General features: G+C 38.1%; 1 protein-coding gene across 2 annotated transcripts in view; it reads left to right on the forward strand.

Annotated features, from left to right (window-relative positions):
• Positions 1-26408, forward strand: part of LOC133554201 (teashirt homolog 2) — a 168708-nt gene that overhangs the window by 32321 nt on the left and 109979 nt on the right. Inside the window, exon 1 of one of the 2 annotated variants that reach the window (XM_061902657.1) lies at positions 10150-10618. The exons of the other annotated variant lie outside the window; for it this stretch is intronic. Coding sequence (XP_061758641.1) covers positions 10579-10618 — 40 coding nt within the window. The 5' untranslated portion in view covers positions 10150-10578. Of the gene's footprint in view, positions 1-10149; positions 10619-26408 lie in introns of those variants that run through there. 2 annotated transcript variants of the gene reach the window in all.

A 26408-nucleotide genomic window follows, 5' to 3' on the forward strand; every position in this document is an offset into this window, starting at 1 on the left:
GAGGTTTGATTGATGGCCGAGGTTCAGGCGGAGTTCAGCGCGGGGCTCCAGTATCAGCGAGTGATTGACAGGCACAAAAGAGGCTGATGGAATATTATCAGGAAGACATTTGTAACGCAGGCCCCGCCCCTCTCAGAAGAGGGGGGGGCAGGGGGGGGGGGGGTGGAGGAGAATGAAGTCATCCATCAGCGTGGATGAAGTCATGAGAGCTCCGTCTTTTTGACGAGAGACACACGCTTCCTCAACGCACACAAACAAGACTATTATTGATTTTTTTTTTTTTTTATCTGATGACGGCCACAGTTTGACCCTGGAACAGACCATTTGTGTGCATGCTTCTTTATTATTGACAGTGGTTCACTACTTTTTACACTTGTAAGACAGTCAAGAATGTCACACGGTGATTTCAAACGTTTAAAATGGCCACAGTTTGACCCTGGAACAGACTATTTCTGTGTTTATTGCTATTTTTCACTTCTTTTTACACTTGTAAGACAGTCAAGAATGTCACATAGTGATTTCAAACGTTTAAAATGGCCACAGTTTGACCCTGGAACAGACTATTTCTGTGTTTATGGCTATTATTCACTTCTTTTTACACTTTTATGGTAGATAATAATGTCACATGGTGATTTTAAACACTGCCGCACGATTAAAATGGCCACAGTTTGACCCTGGAACAGACTACTTCTGTGTTTATTGCTATTATTCACTTCTTTTTACACTTGTAAGACAGTCAAGAATGTCATATAGTGATTTCAAACTTTTAAAATGGCCACAGTTTGACCCTGGAACAGACTATTTCTGCGTTTATGGCTATTATTCACTTCTTTTTACACTTTTATGGTAAGATAATAATGTCACATAGTGATTTTAAACACTGCCGCACGATTAAAATGGCCACAGTTTGACCCTGGAACAGACTATTTCTGTGTTTGTTGCTATTATTCACTTCTTTTTACACTTGTAAGACAGTGAAGAATGTCACATAGTGATTTCAAACGTTTAAAATGGCCACAGTTTGACCCTGGAACAGACTATTTCTGTGTTTATTGCTATTATTCACTTCTTTTACACTTTTATGCTTGATAATAATGTCACATCTCTATTCACATTATTATTAAGAGTGGTTAACTTCTTTTTTCACTTTTAAGGCAGTTATGATATTGACTTAAAACACTTTTATTATGGCCACAGTTTGACCCTGGAACAGACTATTTGTATTTACATTATTATCAACAGTGTTTAACTTCTTTTTACACTTGTGTGACATTTAGGGGGGCAAACAAGTGGTTTAAAATATTGCTTTTCCACCCAATTAAGTATTCATGATTGCCAAAGTTTGACCCTGGAACAGAATATTTATGTTTACATTATTATCAACAGTGTTTAACTTCTTTTTACACTTGTATGACAGTTAGAAGGGTGACAAAGTGATTTAAAACATTGCTTTTCCACCTAATAAAGCTGCTATGATGGCCACAGTTTGACCCTGGAAAGGACTATTTTATATTTACATTATTTTTATTAACAGTGTTTAACTTCTTTTTACACTTGTATGACAGTTAGAAGGGTGACAACGTGGTTTAAAGCATTGCTTAAAGTGTTCTATCAACAGTGTCTAACTTCTTCTTACACTTGTGAGACATTTGGGAGGGTGAAAAAGTGGTTTAAAACATTGCTCTTCCACCTAATAAAGCTGTTATTATGGCCACAGTTTGACCCTGGAACAGACTTTATTTATATTTACATTATTATCAACGGTATTTAACTTCTTTTTACACTTGTATGGCAGTTAGAAGGGCGAGAAAGTGATTCAAAACATTGCTTTTCCACCTAATAAAGCTGTTTTTATGCCCACAGTTTGACCCTGGAACAGACTATTTGTATTTACATTATTATCAACAGTGCTTAACTTCTTTTTACACTTGTATGACAGTTAGGAGGGCAACTAAGTGCTTGCTTGTACTCTTAATAAAACTGTTGTGATGGCCACAGTTTGACCCTGGAACTTTACATCATTCTCAACAGGGTTTAACTTCTTTTTACACTTGTATAACAGTTAGAAGAGTGACAACGTGGTTTAAAGCATTGCTTAAAGTGTTCTATCAACAGTGTTTAACTTATTTTTACACTTGTGAGACATTTAGGAGGGTGAAAAAGTGGTTTAAAACATTGCTCTTCCACCTAATAAAGCTGTTATTATGGCCACAGTTTGACCCTGGAACAGATTATTTATATTTACATTATTATCGACGGTGTTTAACTTCTTTTTACACTTGTATGACAGTTAGAAGGGCGAGAAAGTGATTCAAAACATTGCTTTTCCACCTAATAAAGCTGTTTTTATGCCCACAGTTTGACCCTGGAACAGACTATTTGTATTTACATTATTATCAACAGTGCTTAACTTCTTTTTACACTTGTATGACAGTTAGAAGCGTGACATTGTGATTTAAATCATTGCTTCTACACTTAATTAAGTGTTTGTAGTGGCCACAGTTTGACCCTGGAACAGACTATTTGTATTTACATTAATATCAACAGTGTTTAACTTCTTTTTACACTTGTATGACAGTTAGGAGGGCAACTAAGTGCTTGCTTGTACTCTTAATAAAACTGTTGTGATGGCCACAGTTTGACCCTGGAACTTTACATCATTCTCAACAGGGTTTAACTTCTTTTTACACTTGTATAACAGTTATAAGGACGACAAAGTGGTTTAAAACATTGCTTTCCCACCTAATAAAGCTGTTTTTATGGCCACAGTTTGACCCTGGAACAGACTATTTATATTTACATTATTATCAACAGTGCTAACTTCTTTTTACACTTGTATGACGGTTAGAAGGGCGACAAAGTGATTCAAAACATTGCTTTCCCACCTAATAAAGCTGTTTTTATGGCCACAGTTTGACCCTGGAACAGACTATTTGTACTTACATTATTATCAACAGTGCTTAACTTCTTTTTACACTTGTATGACAGTTAGGAAGGCAACTAAGTGCTTGCTTGTACTCTTAATAAAACTGTTACGATGGCCACAGTTTGACCCTGGAACAGACTATTTGTATTTTCATTAATATCAACAGTGTTTAACTTATTTTTACACTTGTATGACAGTTAGGAGAGCGACCATTACTCTTAATAAAACTGTTGTGATGGCCACAGTTTGACCCTGGAACAGACTCTTGCCTCTTGACATGACCGCGGACCGGATCGTCGTCCGACCCTTGACGTTGTTCCTTTGCCGAAAAGAGCGCAGCCTTGACTACGAAGTGACGTGATGCGCGTTGGAGAGAAGAATGACAACAAAAGAGACAATCTTTGACCGCCAGCCAAAGAAGAAATGATGGGCTTTTGTTCCTTTGACAGTGTTGCTGAATCTTTTGCAATTTGTTCAATCAATAATGGAGACGTCAAAGAAGAAAGATGTTGGCGGAAAGCGGCGTATTTCGGCCGGCTGCAGCAACACAAACACAGTTTCTTGGTCTGTTGTGAAGCTTTAATATGGAACAGAGCGGTCAATCGAACACGGTTCTCTACCACATGTCAACCGGCAGGTTTCGGTGAGAAAATTGTGGTAATAAGTCGGCTCTTACCGGAGACATGAGCGGAGCTTGTGTCGTTCTTCCTGCAGCTGTCAAAATAGGCAGCTGCGACTTTCTAGGCTCCTCCGTGGCTTCCCTCAGAGACACCGGCGGTCACCACACCCCTCGGACTTTCATGTATGACTTTATAATCTCACTAAAATTCTAGTAACACAATAAGCAGATAAGGGATTTTCCAGAATGATCCTAGTAAATGTGTCTAATAACATCTGTGTAATGGCAATCTTCACCTTCAAATGTTCAAATTTGTTGTCATTACTCAACAGGTTTTAAGGGAGTGATCATACGCATATGAAGTGGGTCCAGTTGGAAATCCAGCTTATGCATATTTATGAAAGAACTTGCAGTGATATTGTGTTATATGTTCTCCTGCCTGTTGCTGTCTGCCGTTGGTAAGAACAGTTTGTGCTCCCACACCTGTGTCCTTCCTTGTTTGGCTCACCTGTGCTACTACATATCCCTTCCCCCCCCTGCACTGCTCAACCAAAAAGCCCGCCACCTAGTGACAAAAGAAAGTAAATGCCAACTCAAAAATAAGGATGCCTTAAATGGCTCCTACAATCTGAATCAATCCCACTGCCCTTGTCTTTTTTTCTTTTTTCTTCTAGTCCTTCACTCTCCCTTTCCTCATCCACGAATCTTTCACCCTCGCTCAAATTAATGGGGAAATTGTCATTTTCTCGGTCTGAATTCCCTTAGCTGCTGGTGGCCATGATTACAAATAATGTTCAGATGTGAGGAGCTCCACAACCCGTGACGTCACACGCACATCGGCTGCTACTTCCGTCACAGGCAAGGCTTTTTTATTAGCGACCAAAAGTTGTGAACTTTATCGTGGATGTTCTCTTACTAAATCCTTTCAGCAAAAATATGGCAATATCGCAAAATGATCAAGTATGACACATAGAATGGAGCTGCTATCCCCGTTCGAATAAGAAAGGTATACTGAAATGAGATGTCAGGAAATATTAGCCCAGCACCAACCCCTTACGGCTAAAAGTCGTCTCTTTTCATCGCATAATTACACAGTATTTTAGACATCTGTGTTGCTGAATCTTTTGCAATTTTTTCATTTAATAATGGAGACGTCAAAGAAGAATGCTGTTGGTGGAAAGCGGCGGATTGCAGCTGCCTTTAGCACCGAGACAAAGCCGGTGTTTCTTTGTTTGTTGTGAACTTTTAACACGGAGCGGTCAAGCGAACATGTTTCTCTACGTCAACCCGCATGTTTTTGGATGGGAAAATTGTGATATATATCTTACCGGATACATCATTGGATTATTCGTCCTGCAGTAGCTGTTTGAAAGGCAGCTGTGAGCTTGGCTCCTCGGCTTCTCTCTGAGACACTGCGTGTTCACCGCAGGCATCCGACTTTGAGGGATGTCTTTACAATCTCAGTAAAACACTAGTAACACAATAAGCAGATAAGGGATCTTCCAGAATTAGTCTAGTAAACGTGTCTAATTACATCTGAAACGCTCACACTGCCGCCGCCCGAAGCCGTCACTTTTTTTTTCTTTTTCTAGTCCTTCACTATCAATATCCTAATTTACAAATTTTTCATGTTCGCTCAAATTAATGTGGAAATGTCTCTTTGTCGGTCCGAATCGCTCTAGCTGCTGGTGGCCATGATTGTAAACAATGTTCAGATGTGAGGAGCTCCACAACCCATGACGTCACACGCACATCGTCTGCTACTTCCGGCACAGGCAAGGCTTTTTTATTAGCGACCAAAAGTTGCAAACTTTATCGTCGATGTTCTCTACTAAATCCTTTCAGCAAAAATATGGCAATATCGGGAAATGATCAAGTATGACAGATAGAATGGAGCTGCTATCCCTGTTTAAATAAGAACATCTCATTTCAGTCTGATAGTTTATATATCAATGATGAAATATTAACATTGCAACACATGCCAATACGGCCGCTTTAGTTTACTAAATTGCAATTTTAAATCCAAGCTATAAGTAGTCTGCTTTAATCGCATAATTACACAGTATTCTGGACTTCTGTGTTGCTGAATATTTTGCAATTTGTTCAATTAATAATGGAGACGTCAAAGTAGAAAGATGGAGGTGGAGAGCTTTTAGGGTGTTTCTTTGTTTAAAATTCCCGAAGACGAAGCTTTACTATGGATCAGAACGGTCAAGCGAACATGGTTCCCGACCACATGTCAACCGGCAGTTTTCGGTGAGAAAATGGTGGTAATAAGTCGGCTCTTCCCTCAGAGACACTGGCGGTCAACACACCCGTGGCCACACCCCTCCGACTATCCAACTCACTACAACACTAGCAACACAATAGGCAGATAAGGGATTTTCCAGAATTATCCTAGTAAATGTGTCTAATAACATCTGAATCGCTCCCACTGCAATCACCTTTTTTTTTTCTTTCTAGTCCTTCACTCTAATTTTCCTCATCCACAAATCTTTCATCCTCGCTCAAATTAACGGGGAAATTGTCGCTTTCTCTGTCCGAATCGCTCTAGCTGCTGGTGGCCATGATTGTAAACAATGTTCAGATGTGAGGAGCTCCACAACCCGTGACGTCACACTCACATCGTCTGCTACTTCCGGCACAGGCAAGGCTTTTTTATTAGCGACCAAAAGTTGCAAACTTTATCGTGGATGTTCTCTACTAAATCCTTTCAGCAAAAATATGGCAATATCGCGAAATGATCAAGTATGACACATAGAATGGACCTGCTATCCCCGTTTAAATAAGAAAGGTATACTGAAATGAGATGTCAGGAAATATTAGCCCAGCACCACACACGGCTAAAAGTCGTCTCTTTTCATCGCATAATTACACAGTATTTTGGACATCTGTGTTGCTGAATCTTTTGCAATTTGTTCATTTAATAATGGAGACGTCAAAGAAGAATGCTGTTGGTGGAAAGCGGTGGATTGCAGCTGCCTTTAGCACCGAGACACAGCCGGTGTTTCTTTGTTTGCTGTGAAGCTTTAACACGGAGCGGTCAAGCGAACATGTTTCTCTACGTCAACCCGCATGTTTTTGGATGGGAAAATTGTGATATATATCTTACCGGAGACATCATTGGATTATTCGTCCTGCAGTAGCTGTTTAAAAGGCAGCTGTGAGCTTGGCTCCTCGGCTTCTCTCTGAGACACTGCGTGTTCACCGCAGCCATCCGACTTCGAGGTATGTCTTTACAATCTCAGTAAAACACTAGTAACACAATAAGCAGATAAGGGATTTTCCAGAATTAGTCTAGTAAACATGTTTAATTACATCTGAAACGCTCACACTGCCGCCGCCCGAAGCCGTCACTTTTTTTTTCTTTTTCTAGTCCTTCACTATCAATATCCTAATTTACAAATGTTTCATGTTCGCTCAAATTAATGTGGAAATGTGTCTTGGTTGGTCCGAATCGCTCTAGCTGCTGGTGGCCATGATTGTAAACAATGTTCAGATGTGAGGAGCTCCACATCCCGCGACGTCACACGCACATCGTCTGCTACTTCCGGTACAGGCAAGGCTTTTTTATTAGCGACCAAAAGTTGCAAACTTTATCATCGATGTTCTCTACTAAATCCTTTCAGCAAAAATATGGCAATATGGCGAAATGATCAAGTATGACAGATAGAATGGACCTGCTATCCCCGTTTGAATAAGAACATCTCATTTCAGTCTGATAGTTTATATATCAATGATGAAATATTAACATTGCAACACATGCCAATACGGCCTTTTTAGTTTACTAAATTGCAATTTTAAATTTCCCGCCAAGTGTAGTGTTGAAAATGTCGCAAAATGATGACACGTGTGTTTGACGTCTCGGGTTGTAGCGGACATTATTTTCCAGCCCGATCCAAGCTATAAGTAGTCTGCTTTAATCGCATAATTACACAGTTTTCTGGACATCTGTGTTGCTGAATCTTTTGCAATTTGTTCAATTAATAATGGAGACGTCAAAGTAGAAAGATGGAGGTGGAGAGCTTTTAGGGTGTTTCTTTGTTTAAAATTCCCGAAGATGAAGCTTTACTACGGATCAGAACGGTCAAGCGAACATGGCTCCCGACCACATGTCAACCGGCAGTTTTCGGTGAGAAAATGGTGGTAATAAGTCGGCTCTTCCCTCAGAGACACTGGCAGTCAACACACCCGTGGCCACACCCCTCCGACTTTCAGTTACTATCTAACTCACTACAACACTAGCAACACAATAGGCAGATAAGGGATTTTCCAGAATTATCCTAGTAAATGTGTCTAATAATATCTGAATCACTCCCACTGAAATCGCCTTTTTTTTGTAGTCCTTCACTCTAAATTTCCTCATCCACAAATCTTTCATCCTCGCTCAAATTAATGGGGAAATTGTCACTTTTTCGGTCTGAATCGCTCTAGCTGCTGGTGGCCATGATTATAAACAATGTTCTGATGTGAGGAGCTCCACAACCCGTGACGTGACGCGCACATCGTCTGCTACTTCGGGTACAGGCAAGGCTTTTTTATTAGCGACCAAAAGTTGCGAACTTTATCGTGGATGTTCTCTACTAAATAATTTCAGCAAAAATACGGCAATATCGCGAAATGATCAAGTATGACACATAGAATGGACCTGCTATCCCAGTTTGAATAAGAAAGGTATACTGAAATGAGATGTCAGGAAATATTAGCGCTGCACCACTTACAGCTAAAAGTCGTCTCTTTTCATCGCATAATTACACAGTATTTTAAACATCTGTGTTGCTGAATCTTTTGCAATTTTTTCATTTAATAATGGAGACGTCAAAGAAGAATGCTGTTGGTGGAAAGCGGTGGATTGCAGCTGCCTTTAGCACCGAGACACAGCCGGTGTTTCTTTGTTTGTTGTGAAGCTTTAACACGGAGCGGTCAACCCGGATGTCTCTACGTCAACCCGGATGTTTTTGGATGGGAAAATTGTGATATATATCTTACCGGAGACATCATTGGATTATTCGTCCTGCAGTAGCTGTTTAAAAGGCAGCTGTGAGCTTGGCTCCTCGGCTTCTCTCTGAGACACTGCGTGTGCACCGCAGGCATCCGACTTCGAGGTATGTCTTTACAATCTCAGTAAAACACTAGTAACACAATAAGCAGATAAGGGATCTTCCAGAATTAGTCTAGTAAACTTGTCTAATTACATCTGAAACGCTCACACTGCCGCCGCCCGAAGCCGTCACTTTTTTTTTTTTTTTTCTAGTCCTTCACTATCAATATCCTAATTTACAAATGTTTCATGTTCGCTCAAATTAATGTGGAAACGTCTCTTGGTCGGTCCGAATCGCTCTAGCTGCTGGTGGCCATGATTGTAAACAATGTTCAGATGTGAGGAGCTCCACAACCCATGACGTCACGCGCACATCGTCTGCTACTTCCGGTAAAGGCAAGGCTTTTTTATTAGCGACCAAAAGTTGCAAACTTTATCGTCTATGTTCTCTACTAAATCCTTTCAGCAAAAATATGGCGATATTGCGAAATGATCAAGTATGACACATAGAATGGAGCTGCTATCCCCGTTTAAATAAGAACATCTGATTTCTGTCTGATAGTTTATATATCAATGATGAAATATTAACATTGCAACACATGCCAATACGGCCGCTTTAGTTTACTAAATTGCAATTTTAAATCCAAGCTATAAGTAGTCTGCTTTAATGGCATAATTACACAGTAATTTGGACATCTGTGTTGCTGAATCTTTTGCAATTTGTTCAATTAATAATGGAGAAGTCAAAGTAGAAAGATGGAGGTGGAGAGCTTTTAGGGTGTTTCCTTGTTTAAAATTCCCGAAGATGAAGCTTTACTACGGATCAGAACGGTCTAGCGAACATGGCTCCCGACCACATGTCAACCGGCAGTTTTCGGTGAGAAAATTGTGGTAATAAGTCGGCTCTTTCCGGAGAAATGAGCGGAGCTTCCGTCAGAGACACTGGCGGTCAACACACCCGTGGCCACACCCCTCCGACTTTCAGTTACTATTTAACTCACTACAACACTAGCAACACAATAAGCAGATAAGGGATTTTCCAGAATTATCCGAGTAAATGTGGCTAATAACATCTGAATCGCTCCCACTGCAATCACCTTTTTTTTTTCTTTCTAGTCCTTCACTCCAATTTTCCTCATCCACAAATCTTTCATCCTCGCTCAAATTAAAGGGGAAATTGTCACTTTCTCTGTCCGAATCGCTCTAGCTGCTGGTGGCCATGATTGTAAACAATCTGAGGATGTGAGGAGCTCCACAACCCGTGACGTCACACGGCAAGGCTTTTTTATTAGCGACCAAAAGTTGCAAACTTTATCGTCGATGTTCTCTACTAAATCCTTTCAGCAAAAATATGGCAATATCGCGAAATGATCAAGTATGACACATTGAATGGAGCTGCTATCCCCGTTTAAATAAGAACATCTCATTTCAGTAGGCCTTTAATAAACTGCAGATTCTCTCCCTCACTAACGCTCTCATCATCATCATCATCGTCAGGTCGGAAGAAGGCGGGAAAGAAGGGAGGAGGAGGAGGAGGAGGAGTTTGCCATCTTCAGTTTCCACCGGACCTCCGCCGCGCTCACATCGTCGCTCCGCTCGGCGGCAACGCAGCACAAGTCCGCTCCGTGCCCGCGGCTCCCTGTCCTCCACGCCCACGCCCATTCCCACTCCACCATGGACACGGCGAGGAGGACGCTGCGTCCCGCCTAGAAGAAGAAGAAGAAGAAGGAGGAAGCGTTTGCGTTTTTTTTTTTTAATCAGAGTTGGATTGGAGGGCGACGTCCTAACAAAAAGAAAGAAGAAAAACAACATTTAAAAAAAAAAAAAAGGACCGCGCGCTTGTCTTTTTTGTTTGTGTGTGTGCGCGCGCACGTGCGTGTCCCCGCATCGTGGTCGCACCTGGGCACGCGCGTGAACGCCACCCCTCTTTTCCCACGGCGTAACCCCCCCCCCGCCCTCCAAGCCCCGCCCCCCTCCGCCCTCCGCGGCAGCATGCCACGCCGGAAGCAGCAGGCGCCTCGACGGGCTGCAGGTAAGACCTCGCCTCCTTTTTTTCTTCTTTTTTTTTTTTTTTTTAATGGGCTTGTTTGGCCTCTGTTGCCATGGTCACCGACTCCCCCCCCCCCCCCTCAACCCCCCTTCTCCTCCCGCTACAACAAACTTTCTTTAGTCTTGTTTCCACGCGCGTCACTTTATTAGGTACACCTTCCCGTGAACCGGCAGTCACTTTATTAGATACACCTTCTCATGACGGCACACATTATTCTTTTTACCGCCCCTTCAACATTATAACGCTCGCTTTTGATGTATTTTATTATATTATTACTCTGGTTTTAGTTGACATTTGAAGCTAATATTTTGGTTTTGGGGCTGGTCACGTGACTCAATCTTCTTCTTCTTCGTCGGGATAAAGATGTTGATTAGCAGTGTAACGTGACTCAGTATTTTGTTTTTTTTTAATGTATTTGATTTTAAATCGTAAAAACATTTTTTTTGATATTACCAAAATGTAAATATTTTAAAATACATTATATAATTTATTACACTAACAAAAAAAATCTATTTGAAAAAAAAAAAAAAAGAAACGATTGGAAACACACGATTTGGATCAACGGCACCTCCGCTGGTTGCATCTAGGTAGTGCACCCTATTTAATATTCTGCTATAGGTCATTATTATCGACTCACTTTTGCCTTAGTATTTTTATTTTCATATTTTAATGATGTTGGATCTGTGTTGTTGGGGACAGGTGTTGTAAATTAGCTTTGGCTACAACCACTATAATTTGATAACTATTTCAGATGTCTATGTTTTTTGTATCTGTCCCTATTTCAAATAAAACTTAATATAATATAGTTATCACTAACTATTGTTCTTCATATTTATTTAATGTGCTTTTATTGGTAATAGTTTTCACTAACTCTTGTTCATATTTTGGGTCGGGGCTGATGATGTGACAATTAAAGGAAAATAAATGACTAATTATTATTTGTGTTTAAAAAAAAAATATATATATGGTTACAATATGTTTATATCACTTTAAATGACAATAAAGTGTGTTCCGACATGATTATTAATTTTTCCTTAATATTTTTTGTAATATCCTAACAAACAACAACAAATTTCAACACAATAGTGTAATCAACAGCGCCTCTGCTGGTTACAGTTAGGTAGTGCACCCTATTTAATATGCTGTTATAGGTCATAGTTATCACTAACTCTTGGTTCTTCTTATTTATTTAATGTGCTTTTATGGGTCATAGTTATCACTAACTCTTGTTCTTCATATTTTGGGTCGGGGCTGATGACGTGACGATTAAAGGAAAATAAATAACTAATTTTTGTGTTTGAAAAAAAAAATATATATATATATGGTTACAATATGTTTATATCACTTTAAATGACAATAAGGCGTGTTCCGACATGATTATTAATTTTTCCTTCATATTTTTTGTAATATCCTAACAAACAACAATAAATTTCAACACAATAGTGTAATCAACAGCGCCTCTGCTGGTTACAGCTTGGTAGTGCACCCTATTTAATATGCTGTTATAGGTCATAGTTATCACTAACTCTTGGTTCTTCTTATTTATTTAACGTGCTTTTATGGGTCATAGTTATCACTAACTCTTGTTCTTTATATTTTGGATCGGGGCTGATGATGTGACGATTAAAGGAAAATAAATAACTACTTTTTATTTGTGTTTGAAAAAAAAAAATATATATATATATGGTTACAATATGTTTATATCACTTTAAATGACAATAAGGCGTGTTCCGACATGATTATTAATTTTTACTGAATATTTTTTGTAATAGCCGAACAAACAAAATAGTGTAATCAACAGCGCCTCTGCTGGTTGCAGCTAGGTAGTGCACCCTAGTTAATATGCTGTTATAGGTCATAGTTATCACTAACTCTTGGTTCTTCATATTTATTTAATGTGCTTTTATGGGTCATAGTTATCACTAACTCTTGTTCTTCATATATTTAGTCGGAGCTGATGATGTGACAACTAAAGGAAAATAAATAACTGCTGATTATTTGTGTTTAAAAATATATATATAGTTACAATATGTTTATATCACTTTAAATGACAGTAAAGTGTGTTCTGACATGATTATTATTTTTCCATGAATATTTTTTGTAATATCCTAACAAACAAAAATAAAAAAACTCAACAAAATAGTGAACTCAACAGCGCCTCTGCTGGTTGCAGCTAGGTACTGCACTCTATTTTTAATGTGCTTTTATGAGTCATTATTATCACTAACTCTTGTTCTTCATATTTATTTAATGTGCTTTTATGGGTCATAGTTATCATATGACTAACTTTTGGTCAGGGCTGATGTGACAATTAAAGGATAATAAATAAATGATGATTATTTGTGTTTAAAAAAATAGTTACAATATGTTTCTATCATTTTAAATTACAATAAAGTGTGTTTCGACATGATTATTAATTTTTCCTGAATATTTTTTTGTAATATCCTAACAAACTAAAATAAAAAAAAAATCAACAAAATAGTGGAATCAACAGCGCCTCTGCTGGTTGCAGCTAGGTAGTGCACCCTATTTTTAAATGTATTTTTATGGGCCATTATTATCACTAACTCTTTTTGTTCATATTTATTAAATGTGCTTTTATGGGTGATAGTTATCATATCACTAACTATTGTTCTTATTTTGGTCAGCGCTGAGGATGTGGAATATTAAAGGAAAATAAGTAACTAATGATTTTTTTTGTTTAAAAATATATATATTATAGTTAAAATATGTTTATATCACTTTACATGACAATAAAGTGCGTTTGACATGATTATTAATTTTTCCTGACTATATTTCGTAATATCCTGACAAACAAAAATAAAACATATTCAACAAAATAGTGGAATCAACAGCGCCTCTGCTGGTTGCAGCCGGGTAGTGCACTTCATTTCAATTATCTACGCACTGTACTTATAGAATATAATAGAATGGACTTTATTGTCATTATATTTGCATATAACCAGATGAAGGACTCCAACTTAAGGTGCGGTAGTGGAAACAAATATGGGCTGAAAATGAATGAATAAAGATTAAAAAATAAGAATTGAAATAAACAGGCTACTATCCAATGAAAATGATGAGCAATCCTGTACAATATGCAAACCATACCAATCCCTTATTTATGAGTTCAAATGTGTTAAAATTTTCCGACATTGTGTTTTTAAAAACAATGGAAATTATGTTTCGAGTAAAGAACAACAGCCTTCCAGCTTGTGTTCGCAGGCTATTTCATTTAAGAGGAGAAAACTATATTTTACGGGCGATATCGATTTTTGAAATGGGTAAAGCGAGAACAAATATAAAATACAAATGTATTACAGTTTTAGGAGTTAAATGGTGGAACAAGCTCAGTGATGAGCTGAAGACATGCACTTCTTTGGTAAGGTTTAAGAAAACATTGAAAGGTGAAATAATTGAAAATTATAAAATATAGTCACAATTACTTTCATCCCATTGATTTTTGATTTATTTTTTTATGTTGATGTTCCAGGCAATCTAATTTTCTGTGAAGGTATAGGATAGGCAAATATAAGCTTTGGCTTCAGCCTATTCCTTTTTTGGTCATTCTTTTTCTTTTCTTTCATGTGTAAATGTGCATTATTGTATACATATATATAACATGTACTGTAAAACTGATCACACACAATGGTTGATTGATTTGATTTGATTGATTATATGACCGAAATAAACTTATTTCATTCATTCATTCATTCATTCATTCATTCATTCATTCATTCAAAATACTGTACAACGTACAGAACAAAACACAATCAGTGTGGGATGTATTGCACCGGAAGGGTAATATTGCCCAGTCGGGTATCAGGCTAGAACTGTATTTATGATAATACGTGGCTGTCAGATAGTAAAAAGTAGACACTTCATTAGGTATACCAATTTAATGAGACCCGATACAAAATATATCTTTTAAAAAGAAGCGTTAGGGCGTATTCCCATCGAGTGTGTGTTGTCTCGTCCGGCGTTTATCAGCGTTAATGATGGTGTTGTTGTACTGCGCGTGTTATTTATGGAGCACGTTTTAGTACTGTACTGTACATGCTGCGCCGGCAAAAAAGCGAGGCGTGGAGATGATATGGAAATAGCATAGAAATAATGAGTCATGTCTTGCTGGTAGTAAACAGCAATATATATATATATATAAGTGTGTGTGTGTGTGTGTGTGTGTGTAGTGCACGTGAACTCTGGGTGAACTCCCCATCCGAGGGACACATTATTTGTGCGCTGCAGTGTTTTCTTAATAATCCTGTTAGCCTTTGCTGATGTCCGTCAGCGACCTCTGACCCCCAGGCCGCGTTCTGTCGTAGCGTGTTGTTTTTTTTTTTTTTCCCCAGGATGCCTTTTTGTTATTGTAACGCCGTCAAGTTATCCGTCTTTATTATGACTGCGGATGCTGCCAGCAGATGGACATTGTTTCTCCCCGCCAGTAATAGCCACTCTTTTTTTTTCTTTTTCTCTCCCTGTGTGGATGATACTGGCACACACACACACACACACACATACACGCGCGCACGCACACACACACACACACACACACACACACACACACACACACACACACACACACACACACACACACACACACACACACACACACACACACACACACTCACACGCGGCCTCTCTTTTCCCTTTGACGAAACATAAAGCAAGGAATAAAAACCTTTTTTATTATTAAAATGTATTTAAATTCCATCCATCCATCCATTTTCTACCGCTTATTCCCTTTCGGGGTCGCGGGGGGCGCTGGCGCCTATCTCAGCTATTTAAATTATTATTTATAATATATATATATATATATATATATATATATATATATATATATATATTAGGGCTGTGAGTCTTTGGGTGTCCCACGATTCGATTCAATATCGATTCTTGGGGTCACGATTCGATAAAATATCGATTTTTTTTCGATTCGCGATTCAAAAACGATTTTTTTTCCCGATTTAAAAGGATTCTGTGTTCATTCAATACATTTCAGCAGGATCTACCCCAGTCTGCTGACATGCAAGCAGAGTAGTAGATATTTGTAAAAAGCTTTTATAATTGTAAAGGACAATGTTTTATCGACTGATTGCAATAATGTAAATTTGTTTGAACTATTAAACGAACCGAAAATATGACTTATTTTATCTTTGTGAAAACATTGGACACAGTGTGTTGTCAAGCTTGTGAGATGCGATGCAAGTGTAAGCCACTGTGACACTATTTTTATTATTTTTTAATTATAAATGTCTAATAATAATGTCAATGAGGGATTTTTAATCACTGCTATGCTGAAATTATAACTAATATTGATACTGTTGTTGATAATATTCATTTTTGTTTCACTACTTTTGGTTTGTTCTGTGTCGTGTTTGTGTCTCCTCTCAATTGCCCTGTTTATTGCAGTTCTGAGTGTTGCTGGGTCAGGTTCGGTTTTGGAATTGGATTGCATTGTTATGGTATTGCTGTGTAGTGGTTTGTTGGAATGATTAAAAAAATTAAATACAATAAATAAAAAAAAAAGATTTTTTAAAAATTAGACTCGATTCTGAATCGCACAACATAAACGATTCGATTTGTATTCGAATCGATTTTTTTCCCCACACCCCTAATATTTATATATATATACATACATATATTATTATTAATAATACTTTATCTTTTGGTTAATGTATTTAAATTATTATCAATAATAAAAATATATTTATGTATATATATATACATAAATACATACATACATATATTATTATTAATCTTTTGGTTAATGTATTTAAATTATTAATAATATATATATATATATATATATATATATATATATATATATATATATATATATATATATATATATATATTCTTCTTCCTCCAAACACGATGAGTTGAGGTTTTACCCAAAAGTTCTATTTTGGTTTCTTCTGACCACATGACATTCTCCCAATCCTCTGCTGTAACTCAACTGGTCGTGTTTGGAGGAAGAAGAATACTGCGTTGCATCCCAAGAGCACCATACCTACTGTGAAGCATGGGGGTGGAAACATCATGCTTTGGGGCTGTTTTTCTGCTAAGGGGACAGGACGATTGATCCGTGTTAAGGAAAGAATGAATGGGGCCATGTATCCTGAGATTTTGAGCCAAAACCTCCTTCCATCAGTGAGAGCTTTGAATGGTTGACCAAATACTTATTTTCCACCATAATTTACAAATAAATTCTTTAAAATTCCTACAATGTGAATTCCTGGAATTTTTTTTCCACATTCTGTCTCTCACAGTTGAAGTGTACCTATGATGAAAATTACAGACCTCTGTCATCATTTTAAGTGGGAGAACTTGCACAATCGCTGGCTGACTAAATACTTTCTTGCCCCACTGTATGTCTTTTTGAAACCATTGTGGGAAAAACTGCACCATTGCTCTTTTTACAGTAACATTCGGTAAAATTACATTACTTTCTTTGCAGTGTAATCGTTCCTACTTTGCTGAAATGTATCAATTAACTGAGAGAAATGAGGGGTTCACTGCGTAATACAAGTTTGGTGTAATTTTATTATCTGCAATTGTATTCGCTGTTATATTATTTACATGATTTTGTATTTTTTTTTAATAGTAAAACATTGGAGGAAAAAAAACTTACATTATTAATAGGATGACTGAAATAATATTTGCTTTTATTTGACTTTGCAGTTATTGTTGAGAAATACTTTTGGGATGATTTTTATTTATATTTAGGCGTTATTTGATGTGATAAAAAACCACCAAAAATTAACCGGCTATATTTGTGAAAGGAGTCCATTTTGTCATGATCCACCTCCCGGATCATACATTGTTTTTGTTCTTGAGTCCTTTTTGTGTCTTTTCTAATTATTTTTGGACTCTTCCGATCTCTAGTTTTTGTCTTGTTTCCATGGTTACTTAGTTTGTTCACTCGTTTCCTTACGCACACCTGCTAATTATTGTCTACTTGAGTATTTAAACCTGCCTGCTACCTTAGTTCTGTCTGGATGGTTTGTTTGCTACATGCAAAAGTCACGTTTGTTTCTCTTCCTGGTATCTACCATTGCTAAGTCTCGTCTTAGCTTCCGTGCGCTCGGCACGCTCTTTTGAACTGCTTGCTAAGTTCCGCCTTAGCTTCCGTGCATTCGGCACCCAATTCTTGGACTCTGTTAACTGCATGCTAAGTTTAGCATTAGCTTCCCGTGCGTTGGCACGCCGTTTCTTTTCCCTTTTGTATTAAACAATCTCCTATCTGCAATCCTGCCTTGTCCTGGTCCTGTTGCATCTTGGGGTGACACTTCGGGCATCCAAAATGTGTTCCAAACGTAACAGCATTTGTTTTTTATTATTTAAATAAATAAATGATAAATGGGTTGTACTTGTATAGCGCTTTTCTACCTTCAAGGTACTCAAAGCGCTTTGACACTACTTCCACATTTTACCCATTCACACACACATTCACACACTGATTGGGGGAGCTGCCATGCAAGGCGCCAACCAGCACCCATCAGGAGCAAGGGTGAAGTGTCTTGCTCAGGACACAACGGACGTGACGAGGTTGGTACTAGGTGGGAATTGAACCAGGGACGCTCGGGTTGCGCACGGCCACTCTCCCACTGCGCCACGCCGTGGATTTTTAATTTTTTTTTAATATATTTTGGGTGTGAAACAATGAAAAAAAAAGTATACACAATAAGTAGGATGACTGTGTGTGATGACTATCATTTGTCTTGGCATTATTTTATGTAAGAAAAAGATAAAACAAAAGTGAGAGGGGTCCACTGCAAGGGTTGGGGGGTCTTTATAGCTTTGATTATTTTTATTTTTTTTCACTACACAATTTTTTTCCCCATATTCAAAAGTCTTTAATAGAACAGAACATTGATCCAACACTAGGCAAGTAAAAAAAAAAAAAAAAAACACATTCATTTAATACATTCAGCATTTAAAATAGCTAGCGATTAGCACTGCAATTATCAGCTAGCAATTAGCGTTCTAGTTCCCAGCTAGCTATCAACACCCGCGTTGCCGGCTAGCGATTAGCGCAACAGTTGCCAGCGCCCAATGTACGTACAAGTTGCAATCTAGCGATTAGTGCACTGGTTGCCAGTCAGCAACTAGCTCGCTAGTTCCAGCTAGCTATTAGCAGCGCTGTATTGCATTATTTCAGGGGTGTCCAAACTTTTTCCACTGAGGGCCGAACACGGAAAAAATAAAGCATGCGGGGGCCATTTTGATATTTTTCATTTTCAAACCATAGGAAAATATATGGATTTTTAAAAATTATTTTACCTTTAGGTGTCCCGGGGACCATAAAGGGTCTCATGTAATAAAATGTTAAAAAATAAGTTAAATTTGTATTATTATTTATTTAATGCTTACAGTAAATCTCAATATCAACTTAAAAAAAATGGTTTTATGGCGTTTCTGTCAAATCATCTTTTTTTTTTTTAATAGTAAAACTGAAATATGCAGTATTTTTTAATTAGAGCCCTAAAAGATCAATAATGCAGGACACCATTAATTTTAATTCTTTATTATTTTTGAGTAATCACAGTGAAAAGATAAATAAAATACCACTAAATATATTTGGGATCCAAAAAGTTTTTTTTTTTAACTTTCAACACTTAAGTTACGAGATCAACTTCAGATATATCTGTCGATTTTACGTTTTAACTATTATTTTGTTTGTTTTATGCTCGTTTGTCAAAGAAAACTTAGTTTTTATATGGCAACTGCACAATATATGCAATATTTACCACATAAAACATTTTAAAGTGAAATATCTGAACTAATTGGAGCTTTGAAAATAATTCATTATAGCATGGATTTTTTGTCATTATTTTTTGTTTTGAGCAACGGCAAAAAAATAAATACTTGATTGATTGAAACTTTTATTAGTAGATTTCACAGTACAGTACATATTCCGTACAATTGACCACTAAATGGTAACAAGTTTTTCAACGTGTTTAAGTCGGGGTCCACGTTAATCAATTCATGGTAAAGATGTTTTTTTCATGGTCAAATAAAGACAAAAGAAAAAAAAAAAAAACAGCCTGCATGGCAGCTTTGTGTCAACATTGCAACTTTTTCTCGATAGATTTCCCCTCATTCCAATTGTTTTAATGTTCTTTTTTAATTTTGCAATAGCATTTCCAGAATGTGTGGCGGGCCGGTTAACAATTAGCTGGGGGGCCACAAATGGCCCCCGGGCCGCACTTTGGACATCTCTGCATTATTTCAATATCTTAGTCTTGCACAATGACAAGATAGAAACTGATTCACATCCAAATTGCGATTTTTATGGAGTATTATTCTAAATTGATTTCTAATTTTCGAAAATCGAGTTGAAAAAAAAAAATGGGGGCAAATCTTTTAGTAAGGATACCGTTTTTGATAGAAAAAAATAATCAACTGTTTCTGATATTATTATTTTAGGTTCAAGTAGGGTTTTACGGTATACCGGGATACTAATCAATCATATCCGGTACTATACCGCCTGTCAAAAGTACTGATCACCCCTGTCGCCGTCACATCATGACGTTGCTGGTTTTACGAGCATAGGAGCATGTTTGGCAGCGCACACACACAGAGTACTTACAAGCAGGCACAGTGTGTAGACAGAAAAGGGAGTACAGACACATTTTGGCCTAAAAACCAAAGATAAAGGTGAAATTATACCACTGAAACACCCCTTTAGGAAGAGGTGCTTTAAAACATGGCTACTTCTAAATCACCAATCCTCGCATCCATGGCAACAAGTAAAGTAAGTTTCTTACAGGTATCATTATCACTGGAGGACGAGGAATAGCTAAACGTGCTTCACTACACACCGTAGGAGCGTACAATAGCGGCACAATGTAAACAAATGCCATAGGTGGATCTACACCTGACATTCACCGTAATGATACCAAGTACAGGAGCGTATCTAGTCGATATTACTAGGATTACATTGATATTCTTTAGCATCTCAAAATCTTTTTTCGTTTAAAAAAAAAATACATTATGTTTATAAAGTCAGTAAATACATCCCTGGACACATGAGGACTTAAATTATGACCAATGTATGATCTTGTTACTACTTGGTATCGGATCGATACCTACATTTGTGGTATCACCCAAAACTAATGTCAAGTATCAAAGAAGAGAAGAATAAGTGATTATTACATTTTAACAGAAGTGTAGGTAGAACATGTTAAAAGAGAAAATAAGCAGATATTAACAGTAAATGAACAAGTAGATTAGTAAGCATTTTTTACAGTTTGTCCTTTATAATGTGTACAAATGACGCAATATGTTACTGCATAGACTAATTAGGAGCCTTTGTTTGTTGACTTACTACTAAAAGACAAGTTGTCTAGTATGTTCACTATTTTATTTATGGACAAACTCGCAATAATTTTATTTAGTTCTGTTCTGTTACTTCAGGACTCCGTTACTTCCTGTTTTTCCCCCCCCCTTTGTTTTGTCACCATGGCGACCCATTACTTTCACCCGTCTCTCGTGTTGGACTCACACACCCGTTTCAATCATGTCATTATTATTTAAGCCTGGTTTTTCAGTTGGTCGTTCCGGCATCGTCACCCCGTTAACGACCACTCTGTTTCATGCCTGTTTCATGTCATAGTTCATGCTGCCCTGCTCACGCCACCGCAGGTATGTTTTTGTGTATTAATGCCACAGTTAGTGTCTTTCGTTTCTATGCCCATAGTTCTGCCTTCGTGCTATTTTTTGTTTTCTTAACCAAGTTTGTTCTCCGCCTTGTGCGCGCCATTTGTTGGCACTTTTTTATAGTAATAGATTACCTTCACGCCATTACCGGTCCAGTTCCTATTCCGGGAAAACAAACCACCCCCGTTACGACAATAATAAACATATGTTTAATGTGCCCTAAGATTTTTTGTTAAAATAAAGACAATAATGCCATTTTTTGTGGTCCACTTTTTTTAGAAAAGTATCGTAAACTACCAAAATACTGGTATCTGGACAGCACTATTTACAAGTAATATATATTATCTAGGCCCTGCGATGAGGTGGCGACTTGTCCAGGGTGTACCCCGCCTTCCGCCCGATTGTAGCTGAGATAGGCACCAGCGCCCCCCGCGACCCCAAAAGGGAATAAGCGGTAGGAAATGGATGGATGGATGGATATATTATCTAATTAATAATCAATTTGTCTTTTTTTTTTCCACACTATGCTAATGGTCAATAAAAAACAAGCTGTGGGCAGAAAATGTGCCTCACTTTGGACAAGCTGCCTTCTCCCAAATATTTTCCCACATTTCGACCTCTTCAATGTCCCCTCTTAAAACAAAAAAAACAATAACCCTGCTTTTATTGTTCCTGGCTTTTTGAGACGGTGCTCGAGTCACCCCCTTTACACACTACCTCCTAAGTGTGTGTGTGTGTGTGTGTGCGTGTGTGTGTGTGTTCTTGTATTCCTACCCGTCTTGAGACATGAAGAAGGAAAAGTAGCTTCCATAGGAGGAAATCATGGTCCCAATAACATTGCATCAAATAGAAAATGTCTCATTTGCACCCCTGCTGGTGACATCCATCAAAATGAGGGTGGTCCCAAAAAGGTGGGATTTTTCAATTGACTGTGTGTCGCTTTTAAAAGTGCTCCCCCTCTGGTCAACATATGAAATAACAAGTGTGTATACACAGTGGGGCAAACAAGTATTTAGTCAGCCAGCGATTGTGCAAGTTCTCCCTCTTAAAATGATGACAGAGGTCTGTAATTTTCATCATAGGTACACTTCAACTGTGAGAGGCAGAATGTGGGAAAAAAATCCCGGAATTCACATTGTAGGAATTTTAAATATTTTATTTGTGAATTATGGTGGAAAATAAGTATTTAGTCACTTCAAACAAGGAAGATCTCTGGCTCTCACAGACCTGTAACTTCTTCTTTAAGAAGCTCTTCTATCCTCCACTCGTTACCTGTATTAATGGCACTTGTTTGAACTCGTTATCTGTATAAAAGACATCTGTCCATAGCCTCAAAGAGTCAGACTCCAAACTCCACTATGGCCAAGACCAAAGAGCTGTCGAAGGACACCAGGAGAAGAATTGTAGACCTGCACCAGACTGGGAAGAGTGAATCTACAATAGGCAAGCAGCTTGGTGTGAAAAAATCAACTCCGGGAGCAATTATCAGAAAATGGAAGACATACAAGACCACTGATAATCTCCCTCGATCTGGGGCTCCATTCAAGATCTCATGCCGTGGGGTCAAAATGATCATGAGAACGGTAAACAAAAATCCCAGAACCAAACGGGCGGACCTAGTGAATGACCTGCAGAGAGCTGGGACCAAAGTAACAAAGGTTACCATCAGTGAAACGCTACGCCGGCAGGGAATCAAATCCTGCCGTGCCAGACGTGTCCCCTCACTTAAGCCAGTGCATGGCCAGGCCCGTCTGAAGTTTGCCAGAGAGCACATGGGAGAATGTCATGTGGTCAGATGAAACCAAAATAGAACGTTTTGGTAAAAACTCAACTCGTCGTGTTTGGAGGAAGAAGAATACTGAGTTGCATCCCAAGAACACCATACCTACTGTGAAGCATGGGGGTGGAAACATCATGCTTTGGGGCTGTTTTTCTGCTAAGGGGACAGGACGATTGATCCGTGTGAAGGAAAGAATGAATGGGGCCATGTATCGTGAGATTTTGAGCCGAAACCTCCTTCCATCAGTGAGAGCTTTGAATGGTTGACCAAATACTTATTTTGCACCATCATTTACAAATAAATTCTTTAAAATTCCTACAATGTGAATTCCTGGATTTTTTTTCCACATTCTGTCTCTCACAGTTGAAGTGTACCTATGATGAAAATTACAGACCTCTGTCATCATTTTAAGTGGGAGAACTTGCACAATCGCTGGCTGACTAAATACTTGTTTGCCCCACTGTAAATAATGAAGATTAAAAACTAATTACAAACAAAAAAATTCAAAAATAAATAAATGAACTAAAAGCAGTCTTTTTCTCACAATGTGTCAACTTTTTATCTTACAAAATCGGGAACAATTTCTTGCATTCTTTCCGTTTCTGTAATAGGGCAATATTTTCTCATAAAATTTTTACTTCTTTTATGTACAATTATTACTTTTTTTAATGTAAAACTACTACTTTTTAATGCAAAAATGGTGACATTTGTCATATAAAATTTGGACTTTTATCACAATATCGCCAGTTTCTTTGTTGTGCTTGTAAAATAGTAAACATTTTTGGAGTAAAATTATGACTTTGCCATTGTAAAATTCCGAATATTATTATAATGTTGCCAAAATTTCAAAGTTTTCCTCTAAATTTGTGACAAGGTTTCTCATAATCATTCACATCGACGTCCCACTGGGTTGAGTTTTTCCTTGCCCTTATGTAAGCTCTGTACCGCGGATGTCGTTGCGGCTTGTGCAGCCCTTTGAGACACTTGCGATTTTGGGCTATATAAATAAACATTGACTGATTGATTGATTGATGGATTGACTTTTGTCTAGTAAAATTGCGACTCTTTTCATAAAATTGCCAACATTTCAAGCTTTTCTTGTGAAACTGCGACTGTTATTGAGTACAATTTTGACCTTTATCATAATATCGCACAAATGTTCCGTTTTCCTTGTCCAATTTGGACTTGCGTTGAGTAAAATGATGACTTCTGTTATAATACTGCCAACATTCTAACTTTTTCTTGTGAAATTGTGACCTTTTTCCTGTGAACTCATTTTTCACAACAAGCTTCATAGATAGTATGTACCGGATTTGGTGTGGGGCGTGGTTGGGGGTGTGGTTAAGAGTCAAGGTTTTCATATATATAAGAAATACTTGATTATCAGGGAATTCTAGCTATATATATACCTGTATATGTATATATATATATATATAAGAAATACTTGAATATCAGTGTTCATTTATTTACACATATACACACACATAACACTCATCTACTCATTGTTGAGTTAAGGGTTGAATTGTCCATCCTTTTTCTATTCTCTGTCACTATTTTTTAACCATATGCATGTACAGTAGGTGGCATTATTGTCCTGTTTAAGAGTGTCACGACATTGCTGTTTACGGCAGACAAACTGCTTTACGGTAGACGAAAACGTGACTGCTGTTGTTGTGTGTTGTTACCCGCGCTGGGAGGACGTTAATGAAACTGCCTAACGATAAACCCACATAAGAAACCAAGAACTCGCCCTCGATCATTCTACAGTTATAACGTCAACGGGCAGGCACGCTGTTTATATTGTGGGAAAACGGACGTGAAAACAGGCTGTCCTCCCTGAGGTCCGCATAGCTGGAAGGGGCGTGGCCTCCAGCTCAGCCTGAATTTCGGAAGATTGTGGGTAGAAAATTTGTCCCGGGAGGTTTTCGGCAAGTATGAAGTGACGATTACTGACGTGTCAGTGACGATTGCTGACATTTTCTTCGTCTCTTCCGCGAATGAGATAAATAATATTATTTGATACCCCCCGCCCCCTCCTCCGCAACCCCAAAGGGAATAAGCAGTACTGCATCAAAAACCCACATCAGTGTGTAAAGGATATCACCACGTGGGCTCAGGAACACTTCATAAAACCACTGTCAGTAACTACAGTTGGTCGCTACATCTGTAAGTGCAAGATAAAACTCTACTGTCCAAAGCCACAGTTATTTATCAACAACACCCAAAAAAAGCACCGGTTTCACTGGGCCCGAGCTCATCTAAGACGGACTGATGCAAAGTGGAAAAGTGTTCTGTGGTCTGACGAGTCCACATTTGAAATTATATTTGGAAACAGAGGACATGTTGTCCTCCAAAACGAAGAGGAAAATAACCATTCGGATTGTTATAGGCGCAAAGTTCAAAAGTTAGCATCTGTGATGGTATGGGGGTGCATCAGTGCCCAAGGCATGGGTAACTTACACATCTGTGAAGGCACCATTAATGCTGAAAGGTCCATACAGGTTTTGGAGCAACATATGTTGTCATCCAAGCAACGTTATCATGAACGCCCCTGCTTATTTCAGCAAGACAAGTGTTACAACAGCGTGGCTTCGTAAAAAAAGAGTGCGGGTACTTTCCTGGCCCGCCTGCAGTCCAGACCTGTCTCCCATGGAAAATTTGTGGCGCATTATGAAGCGTAAAATACGACAACAAGACCCCGGAATGTTGAACAATTTGGTAAATAATTCCACTTTCAAAGCTTCAACATTAGTTTCCTCAGTTCCCAAACGTTTATTGAGTGTTGTTAAAAGAAAAGGTGATGTAACACAGTGGTGAACATGCCCTTTCCCAACTACTTTGGCACGTGTTGCAGCCATGAAATTCCAAGTTAATTATTATTGCAAAAAAAAATAAAGTTTTGAGTTTGAACATCAAATATGTTGTCTTTGTAGCATATTCAACTGAATATGGGTTGGAAAGGATTTGCAAATCATTGTATTCTGTTTATATTTACATTTAACACAATTTCCCAACTCATATGGAAACGGGGTTTATATATCTAGAAGAGGTGGTCCTCAAGAGGTAGGTATTTTTTCGGAGGTCTCCAGAAGGTCAGAACGACAAGGATGTGTGTGTGTCTGTATGTGTGTGTGTGTGTGTGTGTGAGAGAGAAATAAGAAGAGTTTGTTCATTGTTGAGGTAATTGTCTCCTGGCTGACAGGCGCATTCATCAGTGGCTTAATGGTCAATCAAAAGTTGGCAGGCTGAGTGTTTTCATTCTTTGCTCTCCACTACATTAGGAATACTTCATCAAAATGTCGGCCCCGCTAATGGCTGCGAAGAGTT

This window comes from Nerophis ophidion, linkage group LG06, assembly GCF_033978795.1.
Source record: "Nerophis ophidion isolate RoL-2023_Sa linkage group LG06, RoL_Noph_v1.0, whole genome shotgun sequence".
NCBI classification, from domain to species: domain Eukaryota; kingdom Metazoa; phylum Chordata; class Actinopteri; order Syngnathiformes; family Syngnathidae; genus Nerophis; species Nerophis ophidion.